The 15,911-nt window shown below is 44.9% G+C and overlaps 1 protein-coding gene and 1 long non-coding RNA gene across 2 annotated transcripts; both read right to left on the minus strand.

Moving 5' to 3' along the window:
* Positions 1-1,184: 1,184 nt before the first annotated feature.
* On the minus strand, positions 1,185-2,924 carry LOC307173931. Its single transcript, XR_013823922.1, has 3 exons — positions 2,755-2,924; positions 1,980-2,081; positions 1,185-1,372 (listed from the first exon to the last, which is right to left on the minus strand). It is a non-coding gene; the product is annotated as an uncharacterized lncRNA (long non-coding RNA).
* Positions 2,925-3,769: 845 nt separating this feature from the next.
* LOC307172501 (E3 SUMO-protein ligase ZBED1-like) lies at positions 3,770-6,920 on the minus strand. The gene is made up of 3 exons (XM_079894924.1): positions 4,988-6,920; positions 4,725-4,872; positions 3,770-4,573 (listed from the first exon to the last, which is right to left on the minus strand). The coding sequence occupies exons 1-3, from the start codon at positions 6,292-6,294 to the stop codon at positions 4,160-4,162; spliced, it is 1,869 nt and encodes a 622-aa protein (XP_079751050.1). The 5' UTR covers positions 6,295-6,920; the 3' UTR covers positions 3,770-4,159.
* Positions 6,921-15,911: the final 8,991 nt, after the last annotated feature.

Here is a 15,911-nt window from a genome sequence, read left to right on the forward strand (position 1 = left end):
GTTAGGGTTAGGATCTCGGTAAAGGAATAATTTCTCACAACATAGAGACACTTTATAGTTAGCTTAATGTATAACTAACGTAATAATAACACCAAAACATACTTTGTAACATGAAGCGCCGTTTTTATATGGGTTAAACGATTGTCCAATCACAGCGAGTTCTGCGATAAAGTCACAGCCAATACAAACCCAGCTGAACAGATGCGTCACACTTACATGCCCATTTATGGCAAATGATGACAGATCTCTTCTGGTTCCGGCTGCATGGATAGATACCTTAAATATTTTATATTTAGGCTGTTAAACATGTATTCCTTCTAATTAAATTATAAAAATCATATTTAAAAACAAAAGACTCATTTGTGTGGTTACCATCCAAAAACGAGTTCACATGATCAATGACACAAATTTGCTTAGACTGATGCATAAACACATTTGAAAGAGAAACTTTTTTCTAAGCAATGGCCTACAGCAGGGTAGTTTTGCAGTATTTTAATTAAAGATGATTACATGTACTAAAGTGCTTCTAACATTTACAGTGTATGTATAGTATATTAAAGGTATATCAATTATATTCAAATAAATGTAACAAAAGCACAATGAATGGACACCATTTTGAAAGCTTATTCCAATATTTAATGTCAAACTGTTTAAAGACAAATGTAGCGCCAAAACTACAGCACAAAAGTATAAAAATCAGTTAATTAAAAATATCCAGATACAGGAGCAATCTATTATACGGACACATACATTAACGTTAAAAATTGCTATGATGAAGTTATACATTTACAAACCAAGAGATGAGATTCAACTTTGTTATGTGAACATACATTTGTTTCTTCGCTTTAAAGAACAAATAGGCAAAAACATAAGCACAACATTTTATATTCTCAACTTTCATTCTATATCCTTGTGATTATTGGTCACTTTTATTGTAACTGCAATGAATATGTCCTTTAGCAAAACACCTGATGAGCACTGACCCTTTTTTATAAAGGCATTAGGCAGAAATCAAGTACAGTTTATGAAGCTGAAAAGAGAAAACAAAATGCTTTAACAATATGGAAAAAGATAAATCACTATTTTCAATATTGATTCTGCATTTCAAAGAGAGCCTGAGGAGGAGTGGGACTCCACATGAAGACTTTCAGAAACTGTGGACACCACCAGAAGGATGCAGGAGACAGGGAAGACCAAGGAAGACACGGAGACAGATGTTTCACGAAGACCTGAAGAATGTCAGTGTCCCATGGGAAGATGTGAAGAACTTGGCCACGGATCGAATACGTTGGAGGACACTTGTTGCCCAATGTGCCCAGCACGGCACTTGATGATGACGTTGTGAGTTTATCCATTACTGTGGGATATTTTTCTGTGAAGAGTGTTGCATAATTAAATGTTAAAAGCATTTTTATGTATTAAGTTCACTGATATGTGGGCATTTCTATGAATAAAAGTATGTCTTTAATAGCAAGCAATAATCATGAAAATGATTTACATGCAAACGGGACAGTTATCAGCAGTGTAACTGATCTGATTATGACTAAATAATCGAGTATCTGATGTCATGTGACAAGTCAGATGAGCTTTTACACTCTTGCAAACAGAGGTAGGTTATGAGGTGTGGAGAGACATCATGAATCACTGGAACATAAACAGACGGGGACCAATTTGCAATTAATATAAACTTTCTGACAGAGTGTGTGACATCCGACTACTTTCCAAGAAGGGGCACAACTGATTTACAAATATCACGATAAATATGTACAGGAATTGAGGCAGTAGCCAATGACAGCACTAGGAGTAAAAGCTGCAGGATTGTGTACGAGTATACAAATATGTACGAGTATCGTACGAATTTGACAACTTGTTAAATCTTGTGAATTATTAAGACTTTCAGTCTATGCTTGTACTGATTGGGCTATAGGTTTATGCTTGATAAAATGTTTGATTTAGGGTTAAAACCAACACATACATACCATTGCGAATATTTGCCTTTGCAGCTGTCCGTCTCCTCCGTTTACTTCTCCTCCAACAATAATGGGCTGACTGAGTCCGAAAGGCCCTTTTGGTCTTTTCAGCTGAAAAAGAGAAAAGAAAATATCATTATGTATAATATATAGGATTATTTAAAGGAAAAAGTACTGATTTACCTTACAAATATTGGATGTTACATTATATAAAGCCTTACAAGCATGGCAAGTGTTGTGGTTAATATGCATTTACAACAAATATCACTTTAAAACTATCAATACTGAGGTAAAAGCATGGTAAGTTTTGTGATTACTGTCCTTTACTAAACCAATCACAGTAAAACTATGGTTACTGTGGTAAAAGCATGGTAAGTTTTGTGATTACTGTCCTTTACTAAACCAATCACAGTAAAACTATGGTTACTGTGGTAAAAGCATGGTAAGTGTTGTGGTTACTGTCTTTTTACTACACTTATCACAGTGAAACTAATGTTACTGTGGTAAAAGCATGGTAAGTGTTGTTTTTACTGTGCTTCTACTACAAATACAACTTTGGAACTAATTGTGCTATTTTTAATCTGATATGAATATCTAGGCCTATAGCACGTCACGTGACAGGCAGTGTTTAATCACCCTGTTTTGAATTAGAAAGCAATGAAACGCAAAGTCTCCTTGGAGATGGCAGATATAATGGCAGATTAATATCGACAAACAGAAAAGACATTATATCACACATTATTAGGACAGCGTATTTAGCATAGGTATTTAGGTATTTACTTACCAACATCTGACACACGTGAACTGATGCCAAATATCGCGATGTGTTCGGAACGAGACTTCTTCAGCGCGATTTCCTACTGATAAAATATAATTTTAAAAATATCAATAAACAGCAAAGCAATCCAGCTTCCCTGGCAATAAGACCGAAATAATAACATAAAAAATACATAAAAATACATAAGATCTCGTGAATAAATGTTGATTAAACAGCTTCTCTGCTGCAGCCGACAGGCAGAAAGAATCGTGCTGTGATCACGAAAGACGCTTCCCATTGAAAATACATTAGTTTAAAAAACGTGCTGGTATTACGAAAATAACGAAATAAACGTGTCCGTGGCACGAATCAATAGATTAAATTACGTGACCTTATCACGAACTGCCGTGAGACTGGGTTGCCAAACACGTGCATGCGCGCCTAAGTGCGCTTGTTTCTCCGTGCACGCTGATGCACTCATCCTGTTGACATTTCCGAATGCCTTCCTACAGTTGCTTAATAAAAGCGGGCTTTCCACACAAACAAACGTACATGTGTCATTAGTATGAGAAAAAAAATGGGATTTTAACTGTCGGTCTCGGGTCGGGCTCGGACATAAATATCTTTATGCCTGTCGGGCTCGGGTCGGGTTCGGTTACTGCTCTGTCGGACGCGGGCCGGGCTCGGACAGAAAAATTCGGCCCGATCCGCACTCTAATGAGGAACACGGATACGATTAAGTACAAAGGTTTATTTACAATAGTTCCAACAGAGTGGCGAACGGAGAGCAACACACACACACACACACACACACACACACACACACACACACACACACACACACTTAACATTAGGGCTGGGTATTGTTAGGAATTTCACAATTCGATTCGATTTCGATTCTTGAGGCTTCGATTCGATTCAATTTCGATTCGATTCGATATTGATTTATTAGCTTCGATATCGATTCAATAATAAGTAAATACACAAGTAATTAAGTACCTGAGTATATTTTCAAATAATGTGTGCCGTATTACCAATGTTTAACAAATCATGGTTTATTTAACAGAACAAACTGTACAAAATTGTACATGTTGAATACAAACCACAAACAGGTGCTTTAATAACACCTCTAAAGTGCATGTAACTAAGTGTAACTGTTTTTCTTCCTATACATTCAAGTTAAAAGAAATAAAAAGAAATGTAAACAGAAGCACAAAATGTGCATACTCATAAAAAAAAGTGCAACCATATATATAACATTACAAAGTGCTATTTTGTCAACAATACAATAAATAACACTGAACAGCTGATCAGAGAACCTTTGGCTTATTTACTGTGCCTATATGTAGGCCATTACAGACATTTCCGTCATATAACTCATAACATTTTAGTACAATAACATGTTAACTCTGAAGCATTTGTTATCAAACTACTAGTGCACATGCAGGTTTTTGTTCAGAAAAAGCAGCTGGTCTACATGCTCAGGCGTCAGTGCACTTCTCTGGGCTGTGACAATGTCACCAGCTGTTGAGAAGACTCTCTCAGCTGGTACACTACTACCAGGAATACAGAGGTATCGCTTAGCTTGGCATGACAAAAGAGGGAATTCCACCTCATGTTCCTTCCACCAGCTGAGTGGATTAGTGCTGAGTGGTACTGGTTTTACCTCTTTGTACTTCATCACCTCATCTACTGCATCATCTCTTGTTTTTATGGAGTCTGCTTCTGGAGTATATGTCTGCCCAAGGAGATCTGCCAATGCACAAGAGTCTCTTTTCTTCTTGGATGGGGGTCCAGAGTCCTCAGCTGGTTCTGCTTCATTGGCCTCTGCATTTATTGGTCCACTCTGTTGAGAAAGCAAAGGAATTGTATTGTAAATAGTTATCACCCTTTTCAAAATAATGTATATAACAATATAGTTAGGTTTAAATTCATAATTGCAGTGTATCATTAATAATAAAAATACATAGTTGTTATTCACACTTTACAGTACTTACTGAGCTTTTTTCAGTTGCCAGTGTCTTAGTGTTATCCGTGAGTTGGGTGAAGACTTCCTCACGCTCATCATCAGTCAAAAAAGGCAGGGCCTTAAAGCGTGGGTCCAGGGCAGAAGCTAAGTAGAGTTGTTCCTTTATGCCTGTGTACCTTAAAATAAATATAATGCATTTCTATTACAAAAAAATATAAAAATTATCATTATGAAATTAGAATAATACAACACAACTGTCTTAGAATAAAGTGTCATAATGATAATAAATACCTTTTCTGGAGATCCTGATGCACAGCAGATTTCATCTCCTTCACCATCACAGGATCATTCGGGGCCGGATGCATCTCTTCCAGAAGTCTTGCTCTCAGAGGGGCGATGACAGATAGAGTTGGGGTTCCTTCTTGAGATATGACTAAGGTGGCTTTCTTCATTGGCATTAGAGCAAGTGCAACAGCCTCTGCTGCTGTTATGTCTGCCTCTGTAAGGGAGCTCAGATCTTTCTCTTGTTTTCTTATCTCAGGGGCAAGTAGTGCAGCAGAGATAGCAGCTTGCTGTTCTAAAAATCTTTCCACCATTTCAAATGCACTATTCCAACGCGTTGGTACATCGGTCACTAACTTGTGCTGTGGCAGGTCCAGCAGTTTCTGTTTTTTTTTTAGTTCGTGGCTGGCTATGGTGCTTCGGTGGAAAAATGCGGAGATCCTCCTCAGTCTGCCTAGAAGTCTTGATACTGCAGGCATCTTGAGAGCAGCCTGTGATGCCAAGTTTAGAACATGTGCAAAACAGCCAATGTGCAATGTCTCTGTCAGTCCAACTGCTCGTAGCATGTTAGCTGCATTATCTGTTACAATTGCTGACACTTTGTCATTCAAGCCCCATTCATTCATTGCCTCGGTGAGCAATTTAGCAATATTGTTCCCTGTGTGGCTTTCAAAGAGCGCTCTGGTCTGCAGGATGTTTGACACAAGGACCCAATCAGTTGAAATAAAATGAGACGTGATGGTTACGTACGGGTCGGTCGCTCTGGAGGTCCAGCCATCGCAGGTAAGCGCCACTTTTTCCGCCGACATTAAGGACTCCAAAACCTCCGTCTTAACCTCCATGTAAAGCTTTGGCATGGCCACTTCTGTAATGTGTTTACGCGTAGGTATGGCGTACCGTGGCTCAAGTGTGTTGACCATGTATTTAAAGCCCACGTTTTCAACAACACTATATGGGCGTAAGTCTTTACAGATGTAGACGGCCACGGATCCCGTTATCTTCTGTGCACGAACGGAGCCTGAAGGAAATTTGCAGTGAAAGGCTTTGTCGAGTTGTGTTTGTTTAGAATCATCCGGCTTAGCCACGCTGGATTGTTTTTGTTGCATTAGATCTGCATGGTGTCGAGCTAGGTGGTTGCGCAAGTTAGTTGTGTTGTTACAATATTTAAGAACGGTGTGGCAATGCTTACAGACCACTTTGGTTTTGTCCACCTCTTCATTTGTTCCCGGCTTACAGTGGAATCCAAAATGAGCCCAAACGTCGGCTTTTAACGTTGGTGGTGCAGGCTTGAATGGAGTGCAGCTGCTGTCCGTCATCTTGCTGTTTTGGTAACTTAAAGCGCGTCTTGTTCTACGCTGAACGCTCTCACTAGAGTGTTGCCCACAGCGCCGCCACTGGCCGGTGGGCTGAATCGATTCATAGGATTTGATGAATCGATATTGAATTGAGAAACAAATAATTGCAATGCATTGATGAATCGATATTTTTACCCAGCCCTACTTAACATAGACGATACCAGACACTGAACTGAAACACAACTGAACATATACAGGTGTTAATGATGGTGACTGATGAGTGTACAGCCTATGGGATTCCATTTGTTCCAAAATTATGTCGACATGCGCTCCCCTGCTGTCGTCTTCCATGTCTATGTGTCTGTTCACACTGTTTATGTCCATAGGTGTTTCTCAATGTCAAGGATACTTCCTTGGCAGGACTGGTCCTTCCAAGTCACTTCCTTCAAAGGCTAGACGAGGCTCCTCTTTAGCATTCTACTGTCTATGGTTTTTCAACAGCTCTGGAACAGGCTAGCAAGTGCACGTCAGTGCGTCATTACGTCAGTGAAAATGAAAAACAGAGCGTTGCTATGGACGCAGTTCCGTTCACTCAGGCAATATAATCGTTTTTAAATCAATAAACTCCTTTTTAATCATATTGATTCTTTGACTGTCAAGTGTGTTTATAAACAGTGCGGGTCAATTTTACTCATAACATAATGGATGTAATTATTTTTTTTAAACAAATGTTTGGTAACGTAAATACTTATATTTGAAAGCATATTGCGCCGTTAACGATCCGACTCCGTTTTGAATTTTTTGAACAAGATAGCAAAGCTGCGCGCATAGGATTGTGGGTGATTTGAGAGCGTGAAGAGCGCGAAGGCTACACATATGCATCCTTTCCTGTATATGGGATATTTTTCGAACGGAGGACTCAGTCCTTGGTTGAAATTCCGAGGATCCTCGACATTGGAACAGTCCTTCGACGGATGTCGATGACGTAGCATCCTCGAAATTCTGGCTTCCGAGGATCCTTCCTTGACATTGAGAAACGTCTTCTGTCTGTCTGTCTGTCTATGCTGTGTGTCGTCTTCCATGTGTGTCTGTTCACTGTTTAAATGTCCATGTCTGTCTGTCTATGCCAGGGGTGGGCAAACTACGGCCCGGGCCACATACGGCCCGTTAGGCTGTTTAATGCGGCCCGTCGAGTATTTAAAAAAATTGTCTCAAGATCGCATTCATTTTGCCTTTTTCTTGCAATACTTTGCGTTATATGTATATGTATATGTATATGTATATATATATATTGCGTTGCAAATATTTGACAATCGGAATATCAGATATTTCATGCCATAGCTAACAAATGTAAAAAAGGAAAAATGACATAAAAGCAGATCATCATTCATTCAGCGCTGTTGTGGCTCCGGTGTGTCACGTAACAAGCAATGACGCATCACCATGGAAACCAAACAGACAGCGACTTAAGCGCAGACTTGTTGCGCGTTAATGTTTTTTCCTTTTTTGGAAACTCACAGAAAAAAAAAAAAAAAAGTTTGGTAAACGCTTGCACACCTGTTTAGTTTTTCCTTTGATTTGTCTTCTTTCCTCCTCTGGATTTGTGGATGTATCCTGACTGATTCCGTTTACCGACCTTTATCGCCTTGCTTTCAACTACGCTCCCCTGTCTGCCATGTACAGAACCCGGTTTTGTTCATTAAATGTTCTGATCTGCCTTTGCTTTTTATGTTTTATTGTATTATTATTAAAATAAATTTGTATATTCGTTTATTTTTTTTATTTTTTCCACAAATGTATGACTTTTGGAAAAGAAAATGGATTGCCATATGCAGTTTTAATAAAGTTGAATTAACGTAACCTTCTGTCATTTTTACTCTTCTAAGTGTACACTTGCAGACCTGTGTTTTGTTTCTAATTTACTGTTAGGCCCATTAAATAATAATAAGGATAAACAATGTTTAAAAAGTATAGGCTATAATTATCTAACATCTGACTAATTAAAAATTAACCTCAAAACATAATATGCTAAATGGAGGATATCTAGCATAGTCAGAATGTCGTCTCTCAGTTGTTGGCAACGTAAATGTGTTTGCTCAGCCCGATCTCATGAAAGTGCGAATACAATTGCGAATTGTATTTGTAGTGCTTATGATAGGCAGTTTTCGCATGCATATGATACGCACTTTATGGCGTGTAATAGGCACGCTACAGACCTCGCGAAACCACGCCCCCCTCGCCACAGTCAATCCCTACTATAAATGGCATATTTAAAAAAAACCTGATAACAAGTAAGAGAGGTCAGATGTGCATGTCTTGAGTTCCCATTTACGTGCAAATATAAGTTCTCTTACGAGAGATACTCTCGTACTGCGTAGAATACGCTAGGGGAAAATCCTTTTCCACGAGAATACTGAAGCCAAAAAAATTATCCTTTAATTTTGTATTAATGTAAAACGCGTTGCGGCAGCATACAGACATAGGCGAGGCAGCTCGCGCGCCTATTGGCTGGTCTGCTGGCAACTGCTTAAGCCTATCGAGCGAGACCTAGAGTGACGTCAGACCCAATGAGGGCGCTTCGCGCCCTCTGCGTCACGTCCCGCCGAAACGGGCATGGCTTAGGTCTATAAATACCGCTCGCAGGCATTATTTCTCTGATTTTTCATCCTTCAGCGAAGCAACTCACATCGCTGGATCCGAGAAGAAGCCGCGCTGTTGAAGGAGCACCTCAGCGGGACGAGTCGAAGAAGCTGCTGGCCGCGCCGCCTTCATCGCCTTCCTGCTGCGCTATCCAGCGCCTATATCCTTTTCATTGCACTGTGTGTGTGTGTTCGCCGGCGCGACTCACACTATCTAAAAGAGCTGCGTCTTTTTCAAGATGCCTGCTTGTGGCTCGTGCAGAGCCGCACTCAGCGACGGGGACCGCCATGTCATCTGCGCTTCCTGCCTGGGTCAAGAACATGCAGCTCTCGCGCTCGCTGATGGCGGCTGCCATCACTGCGAGCTGTTGCCTTTAGCGACTCTGAGGACTCGCTTGGCACTGTTCACCGAGACTGCGCCCACACCTGCTGTTGTGCCGCGCCGTAAGAAGCGCCGCGCTCAGCGGATCCCGGAGCCCTCTCTCAGCCGTCAAAGCTCGCCGGTGCGCCCGCCTGCTTCTCCGGTTTCATCAGCTTCGCTCACGGACGGACAGCGGCCGCGGTCTGCCGCCGCTTCTGTCGATGACGCTGATGAGATCGACGCGCTGCTTCGAGAGGAGGATTCCTGCTCTCTTATAGCATCAGGCAGTGAGGATTGGGCGGGCTCTGAGGACCCCACCCCTCCTGCCCGTGCTTCTACGGGAAAGAGAGCGAGCATTGAGGCGGAGCTCATGCGCGTGCTCACTCAGGCCACGGCGAGCCTCGGCCTCGAGTGGATTACGCCTGAGTAGCCTGCTCATAACCGGCTGGACGGCTACTTCCTGCCTGGGGAGCGCGTTTCACCTGCATCCAAGCCAGCGCCCTTTCTTCCTGAGCTTCATGAAGAAGTCGCTAAATCTTGGGACTCCCCTTTTTCGGCCAGGACTCGGTCCTCTGTCTCTTTGGCATTCTCCGCTGTTGACGACGCAAAGAACAGAGGCTACCACTCCCTGCCGCCGGTTGAAGAGGCTATCGCAGCGCACTTATGCCCGCCCTCCGCTGGACGGCGTGCTAAGATGGCGCTGCCCTCAAAAGCCTGCCGCACGACGTCAACCCTGCTCCGCCGCACTTTCTCCGCCGCCGGGCAGGCCGCGTCAGCGTTGCACACCATGGCCACGCTTCAGATATACCAGGCCGATCTCCTCCGCCAGCTGGACGAGAAAGGACCTGACGCAATCTGTGTGCCGGACTTGAGGAGCGCTACAGACCTCGCTCTTCGCGCCACCAAGTCAGCAGCACAGGCCATCGGACGGAGCATGGCCTCGCTCACCGTGTCTGAGAGACATCTGTGGCTTACGCTCTCTGACATGTCTGAGTCGGAGCGCACCGCGTTCCTCGACGCGCCGCTTTCCCCTGCCGGCCTCTTCGGAACCTCGGTCAAAGATTTCGCCGATAGGTTCGCTGAGGTGCAGAAAGCGACCCAGGCCATGAAGCACTTCCTCCCGAAGCGCTCCAGTTCTGCAGCAGGCCGTGCGAAACCGTCTGCTCAGAGCTCACAGCCTAAGCCTCCGCCCGCCGCCTCCTCTTCTCAACGCCGCCAGGCCCAGAGCTCGAGACCGCGCTCTCGCTCATCCGGCCGCCGCCCCGCCCCGCGTGGCCCGCGGCAGAAGGTTGTGTTGAAGCCAGAGGCCCCGAAATCATCCTAGCACGCCTAGGAAAGCGACGGTGTCCAAGTCCCGCTGCGGCCGGACTTCCACCAAAGCTTGCCGCTCGTCCAGTTCCAGGAAATGTGACTGGTCCAGCGTATTTAGCAGCCAACAAGCCGGTTCCATTACCCGCTTGCCTGCACACAAAAGCTGTTTTTACGGCTACCCAGATAAATCCCTTAAAGAGTGTATTTTCTGGTGTCCCGGCCACGGCCGACGGTGTTTCATGTGTAGAAAAAATGCCCGCTACTCAGCACCCATTCCTACACACAAGCACAGCCCTTCACACAGGGCACGCGCACATAAAATCGACTCAGATCGATTGCGCTTCAAATGTAGCAAAAGTGCCCACTACCCAGTGCCCACTAACGCTACTTCCCACATGTCTCACGGTCCCTGTGAATACAGGACCCGTATGCATATGCTCTGCTCACGCGAGCAATGCTGTAAAGGTGGTGTACGTGCCCGCCGCTCCGCGCCCACGCCCACACACAGACATGAAACTAGCCCAGCCCTCCTCCTCTCAGCTAAACACTGCGGAGGAGTCGAGCGCGGGCATTCTGCCCGCTGTTATCAGCGCGCCCCCTGCCTCAGATGTCATGAGCGCGACGCTTATGTCACAGCACACAAAAGCCGCTGTATCGCGAGCCGATCAGAGCGCGCTTCGCATCCGGCCCCTAGCTACTCGCGCACCTGCGTGGGAAAAGCTTCCCGGGGTTTCGAGATGGGTGCTGAACATCATAAAAGGAGGCTATTCGCTGCAGTTTCGCCGACGCCCTCGCCGCTTCATGGCGCGCGTCGAGACCACGGTAGAATCGAAAGTAGCCCATCTACTTCGAGCCGAGATTTTGAAACTGTTGAGCAAAGGGGCTATAGAACCCCTATCTCAAGCTCAAAGCGAGGGGGGGCTTTACAGCAGATACTTCCTGGTGCCCAAAAAAGACGGGGGTCTCAGACCCATACTAGATCTGCGGCAGTTGAACAGAGCGCTTATGAAGCGCCAGTTCAGGATGCTCACAACCAGAAAAATCCTCGCGCACGTCCGCCAGGGGGACTGGTTTGTGTCAATAGATCTAAAAGACGCGTATTTTCAAATACAGATAGCGTCACGTCACAGGCGATTTTTGAGATTCGCCTTCGAGGGCCAGGCATATCAGTACACAGTCCTGCCTTTCGGCTTGTCCCTGGCACCCCGTACATTTACGAAGTGCATGGACGCAGCGCTCGCACCCCTCAGATTACGGGGCATACGAGTGCTGAACTATCTGGACGACTGGCTGATTCTAGCCCAATCTCACTCAGAGCTTGTAGAGCACAGGACCATTTTACTCGATCACCTCGAGAATCTCGGTCTCGCAGTGAATTGGGAGAAGAGCTCACTTTTCCCCAGACAGATTATATCTTTTCTGGGAATAGAGCTGAACTCGCTGCTAATGACAGCACGCCTGTCATCTCAGCGCACACTAGACATTCGTCGCGCAGCCGGCGCGTTCCGCTGCGGCGCGATAGTCCCTCTCAAAGCCTTTCAAAGGATGCTCGGCCTGATGGCCTCAGCATCTTCAGTTCTCCAGTTGGGCCTTCTGCGCATGCGCCCACTGCAGTTCTGGCTCAGAAAGAGAGTACCACGCTCAGCGTGGGCCTCCGGTCAGCTTCGCGTCAAGGTCAATCGAGCATGCATTGCAGCTTTGAAACCTTGGGAGGCAAAAGACTGGTACCAATCAGGTGTAAGCCTGGGGACTTCCTCGAGAGTGATGGTGGTGTCCACGGACGCATCCACCTCGGGATGGGGAGCGCTGCTCGAGGGCAGACCGCTTTTTGGCCTATGGTCAAAGCGGGAGAAGCTCTTACATATCAACTGCCTCGAAATGTTGGCAGTGAGCAAAGCGCTCACGCGCTTTTGTCCCCTCATACAGGGGCACCACGTGCTAATACGTTCAGACAACGTCTCAGTGGTGTCCTACATAAATCGCCAGGGCGGCCTCAGGTCCCTGACTCTGTACAGGCTAACCAGGCGCCTCCTGATATGGGCCCGCAGCAACCTGCTCTCGCTGAGAGCAGCGCACGTGCCAGGGCTCCTAAACATAGGACCAGACAGACTGTCCAGGAACCAAGTTCCGACAGGAGAATGGTCTTTGCACCCACAGACAGTCCAGCTGCTGTGGAAGAAATTCGGCAGAGCGGAAGTAGACCTGTTCGCGTCTCAGGAAAACGCTCACTGTCCAGAATTTTTCTCGAAGAGCAAGGACGCGCTGACCCACGAGTGGCCTCGCCGTCCTCTCTACGTTTTTCCCCCCGTCTCCCTCCTGACTCAGGTGATAGAACGGGTCAGGGAAGAAGGATGCTCAGTGCTGCTTGTAGCCCCACTTTGGATGAGCCAACCTTGGTTCCCAATCGCGATGCAGTTAGCAAGCACCGCCCCGTGGCCAGTGCCTCTGAGGAGGGATCTCCTCTCTCAAGCCAACGGCTCGATTTGGCATCCTCACCCAGAGCTGTGGTCCCTCCATGTGTGGGCCATCAACGGGTACCCGCTGACCTCCCACAGGGAGTGCTAAACACTATCACACAGGCCAGAGCTCCGTCTACGCGACGTCTCTATGCCTCAAAATGGTCAGTGTTCTCTAGCTGGTGCACAGCTCGTGGTGTGTCACCCCTGTATTGCGGTGTGACGGAGGTTCTTTCCTTCCTACAGGAGCTGTTGGATAAGGGCAGGTCCCCTTCCACGCTCAAAGTCTATGTAGCGGCCATAGCAGTGTTCTCTTCGACCACGCTCGGCCAGTCTATTGGAAGGAATGATTTAGTTATTCGCTTCCTTCGTGGAGCTAAGAGACTGAATCCTCCCAGACCTCCCACAGTCCCTATATGGGACCTTTCTACGGTACTGGAAGCCATGAAAGGTCATCCATTTGAGCCCTTGCAGGAGATTGATCTTAAACACCTGTCTTTCAAGACGGCGTTTCTTCTGGCTCTCGCTTCAGTGAAGCGCATAGGGGACTTACACACGCTCTCAGTAAGCGCGACGTGCATGGAATTTGGGCCGAATGACTCTAGAGTTATACTCAAACCTAAGCACGGTTATGTTCCTAAATCCCTCAATACACCGTTCAGAGCACAGGTCATTTCCCTGTCTGCCCTGCCGGTCACTGAAGGAAATATGGACGAAAGCTCCCTTTGCCCAGTCAGGGCGTTAAGAGCTTATGTGTCTCGCTCGTCTGTTTTCAGACAGACGGAGCAGCTATTTGTTTCGTTCAGCGGACGTTCTAAGGGACAAGCCGCTTCGAAACAGACCCTATCCAGATGGGTAGTGGACGCGATAGCGCTAGCTTACACAACCAAGGGCATGCAGTGCCCGCTGGGTGTCAAAGCGCACTCCACGAGAAGCATGGCTTCATCGTGGGCATGGTCAAGTGGGATTGCCTTGCAAGATATTTGTATGGCGGCAACCTAGAGGTTCCCGCACTACAGGCCAGACTACTGTCAGTCTAGTATGGCCAAAATCTCATAGCTGGCGCTGTCAGTTATGCAGCTATTGAGTATTGCAATCCTTGCTCTATGCTGCTATAAGGAAGATAGTGGCTAACCCCCCTTTCTTCCAGGATTCCCTGTGGGTCCCCTGGGTGATTTTGTACTGTATGAACTCCGGGCTGTCGCCCTTGAGTCTATGGTATCAGATCCCAGCACGCACGGCGTTTTACAGTAGGTTCCCCTAGCGTATTCTACGCAGTACGAGAGTATCTCTCGTAAGAGAACGTACTCGGTTACTAACGTAACCTCGGTTCTCTCTAGAGAGAGGAACGAGTACTGCGTATCCTGCCGTGCCTGCACGCGCTCTGGTTGCTTCGACTATGAAAAACCAGAGAAATAATGCCTGCGAGCGGTATTTATAGACCTAAGCCACGCCCGTTTCGGCGGGACGTGACGCAGAGGGCGCGAAGCGCCCTCATTGGGTCTGACGTCACTCTAGGTCTCGCTCGATAGGCTTAAGCAGTTGCCAGCAGACCAGCCAATAGGCGCGCGAGCTGCCTCGCCTATGTCTGTATGCTGCCGCAACGCGTTTTACATTAATACAAAATTAAAGGATAATTTTTTTGGCTTCAGTATTCTCGTGGAAAAGGATTTTCCCCTAGCGTATTCTACGCAGTACTCGTTCCTCTCTCTAGAGAGAACCGAGGTTACGTTAGTAACCGAGTACGTTTGTCCAAGGCCTAGTTCTGGTTCGTCTAGGTGACCATGATGTGCACATAATGGAAAGAAGTTACACAATCGCAGTCTTACACAAGGATAGTCAAATGTGAAACCTAAGAATGAAAATAAATATTAACAAGAAACTCTGATAAACTAAATAGTGCTCAGTCGGATGTGGTAGATCACTATTAGCTAATCAATAACTACTATTTTTTCATACCTCCTGGAGAGCTACAAAGAACTATACAGGTTCATAATTATTGTGAATAAATTCTAAAGTGAAGGTCATGGTAGCCCACTTATGGCAAGCCGTTTTAGCTTAAATTGTACCCAGCGTTACTCGTCGTAATTGCATTTTTACTAGTAAGAATTCAATTAGAGAGCTCTACAATTCAATTCTTACTAGTAGCAATTACAATTAGAGAGCTCTCTAATTCAATTATTACTAGTAAGAATTACAATTACATAGCTCTCTAATTCAATTATTACTAGTAAGAATAACAATTACAGAGCTCTCTAATTCAATTCTTACTAGTAACAATTCCAATTAGAGAGCTCTACAAATGAATTTTTACTGGTCATATATCTCCATTGACTTCCATTCATTTTTAATTACAGAGCTCTACAATTAAATTGTTACTAGTAATAATTACAATTAGAGAGCTCTCTAATTAAATTCTTACTAGTAAGAATGCAATTACAGAGCTCTCTAATTGAATTTTTACTAGTAAAAATACGAATTAAAGATATGTATAATTGCAGAGCTCTGTAATTGAATTAAAGAGCTCTGCATTTGCATTCTTACTAGTAACAACTGAATTAGAGAGCTCTACAATTGGAATTGTTACTAGTAATAATAGGATTAGAGAGCTCTCTATTTAAATTGTTACTAGTAAGAATTGAATTAAAGAGCTCTGCAATTGCATTCTTACTAGTAACAACTGAATTGTAGAGCTCCGTAATTAAAAATGAATGGAAGTCAATGAAGACATATGACTAGCAAAAATTCATTTGTAGAGCTCTCTAATTGGAATTGTTACTAATAAGAACTGAATTAGAGAGCTCTGTAATTGTTATTCTTACTAGTAACAACTGAATTAGAGAGCTCTCCAATTGTAATTGCTACTAGTAA

Source organism: Squalius cephalus (genome assembly GCF_949319135.1).
Source record: "Squalius cephalus genome assembly, chromosome: 1".
Classification (NCBI taxonomy): Eukaryota; Metazoa; Chordata; class Actinopteri; order Cypriniformes; family Leuciscidae; genus Squalius; species Squalius cephalus.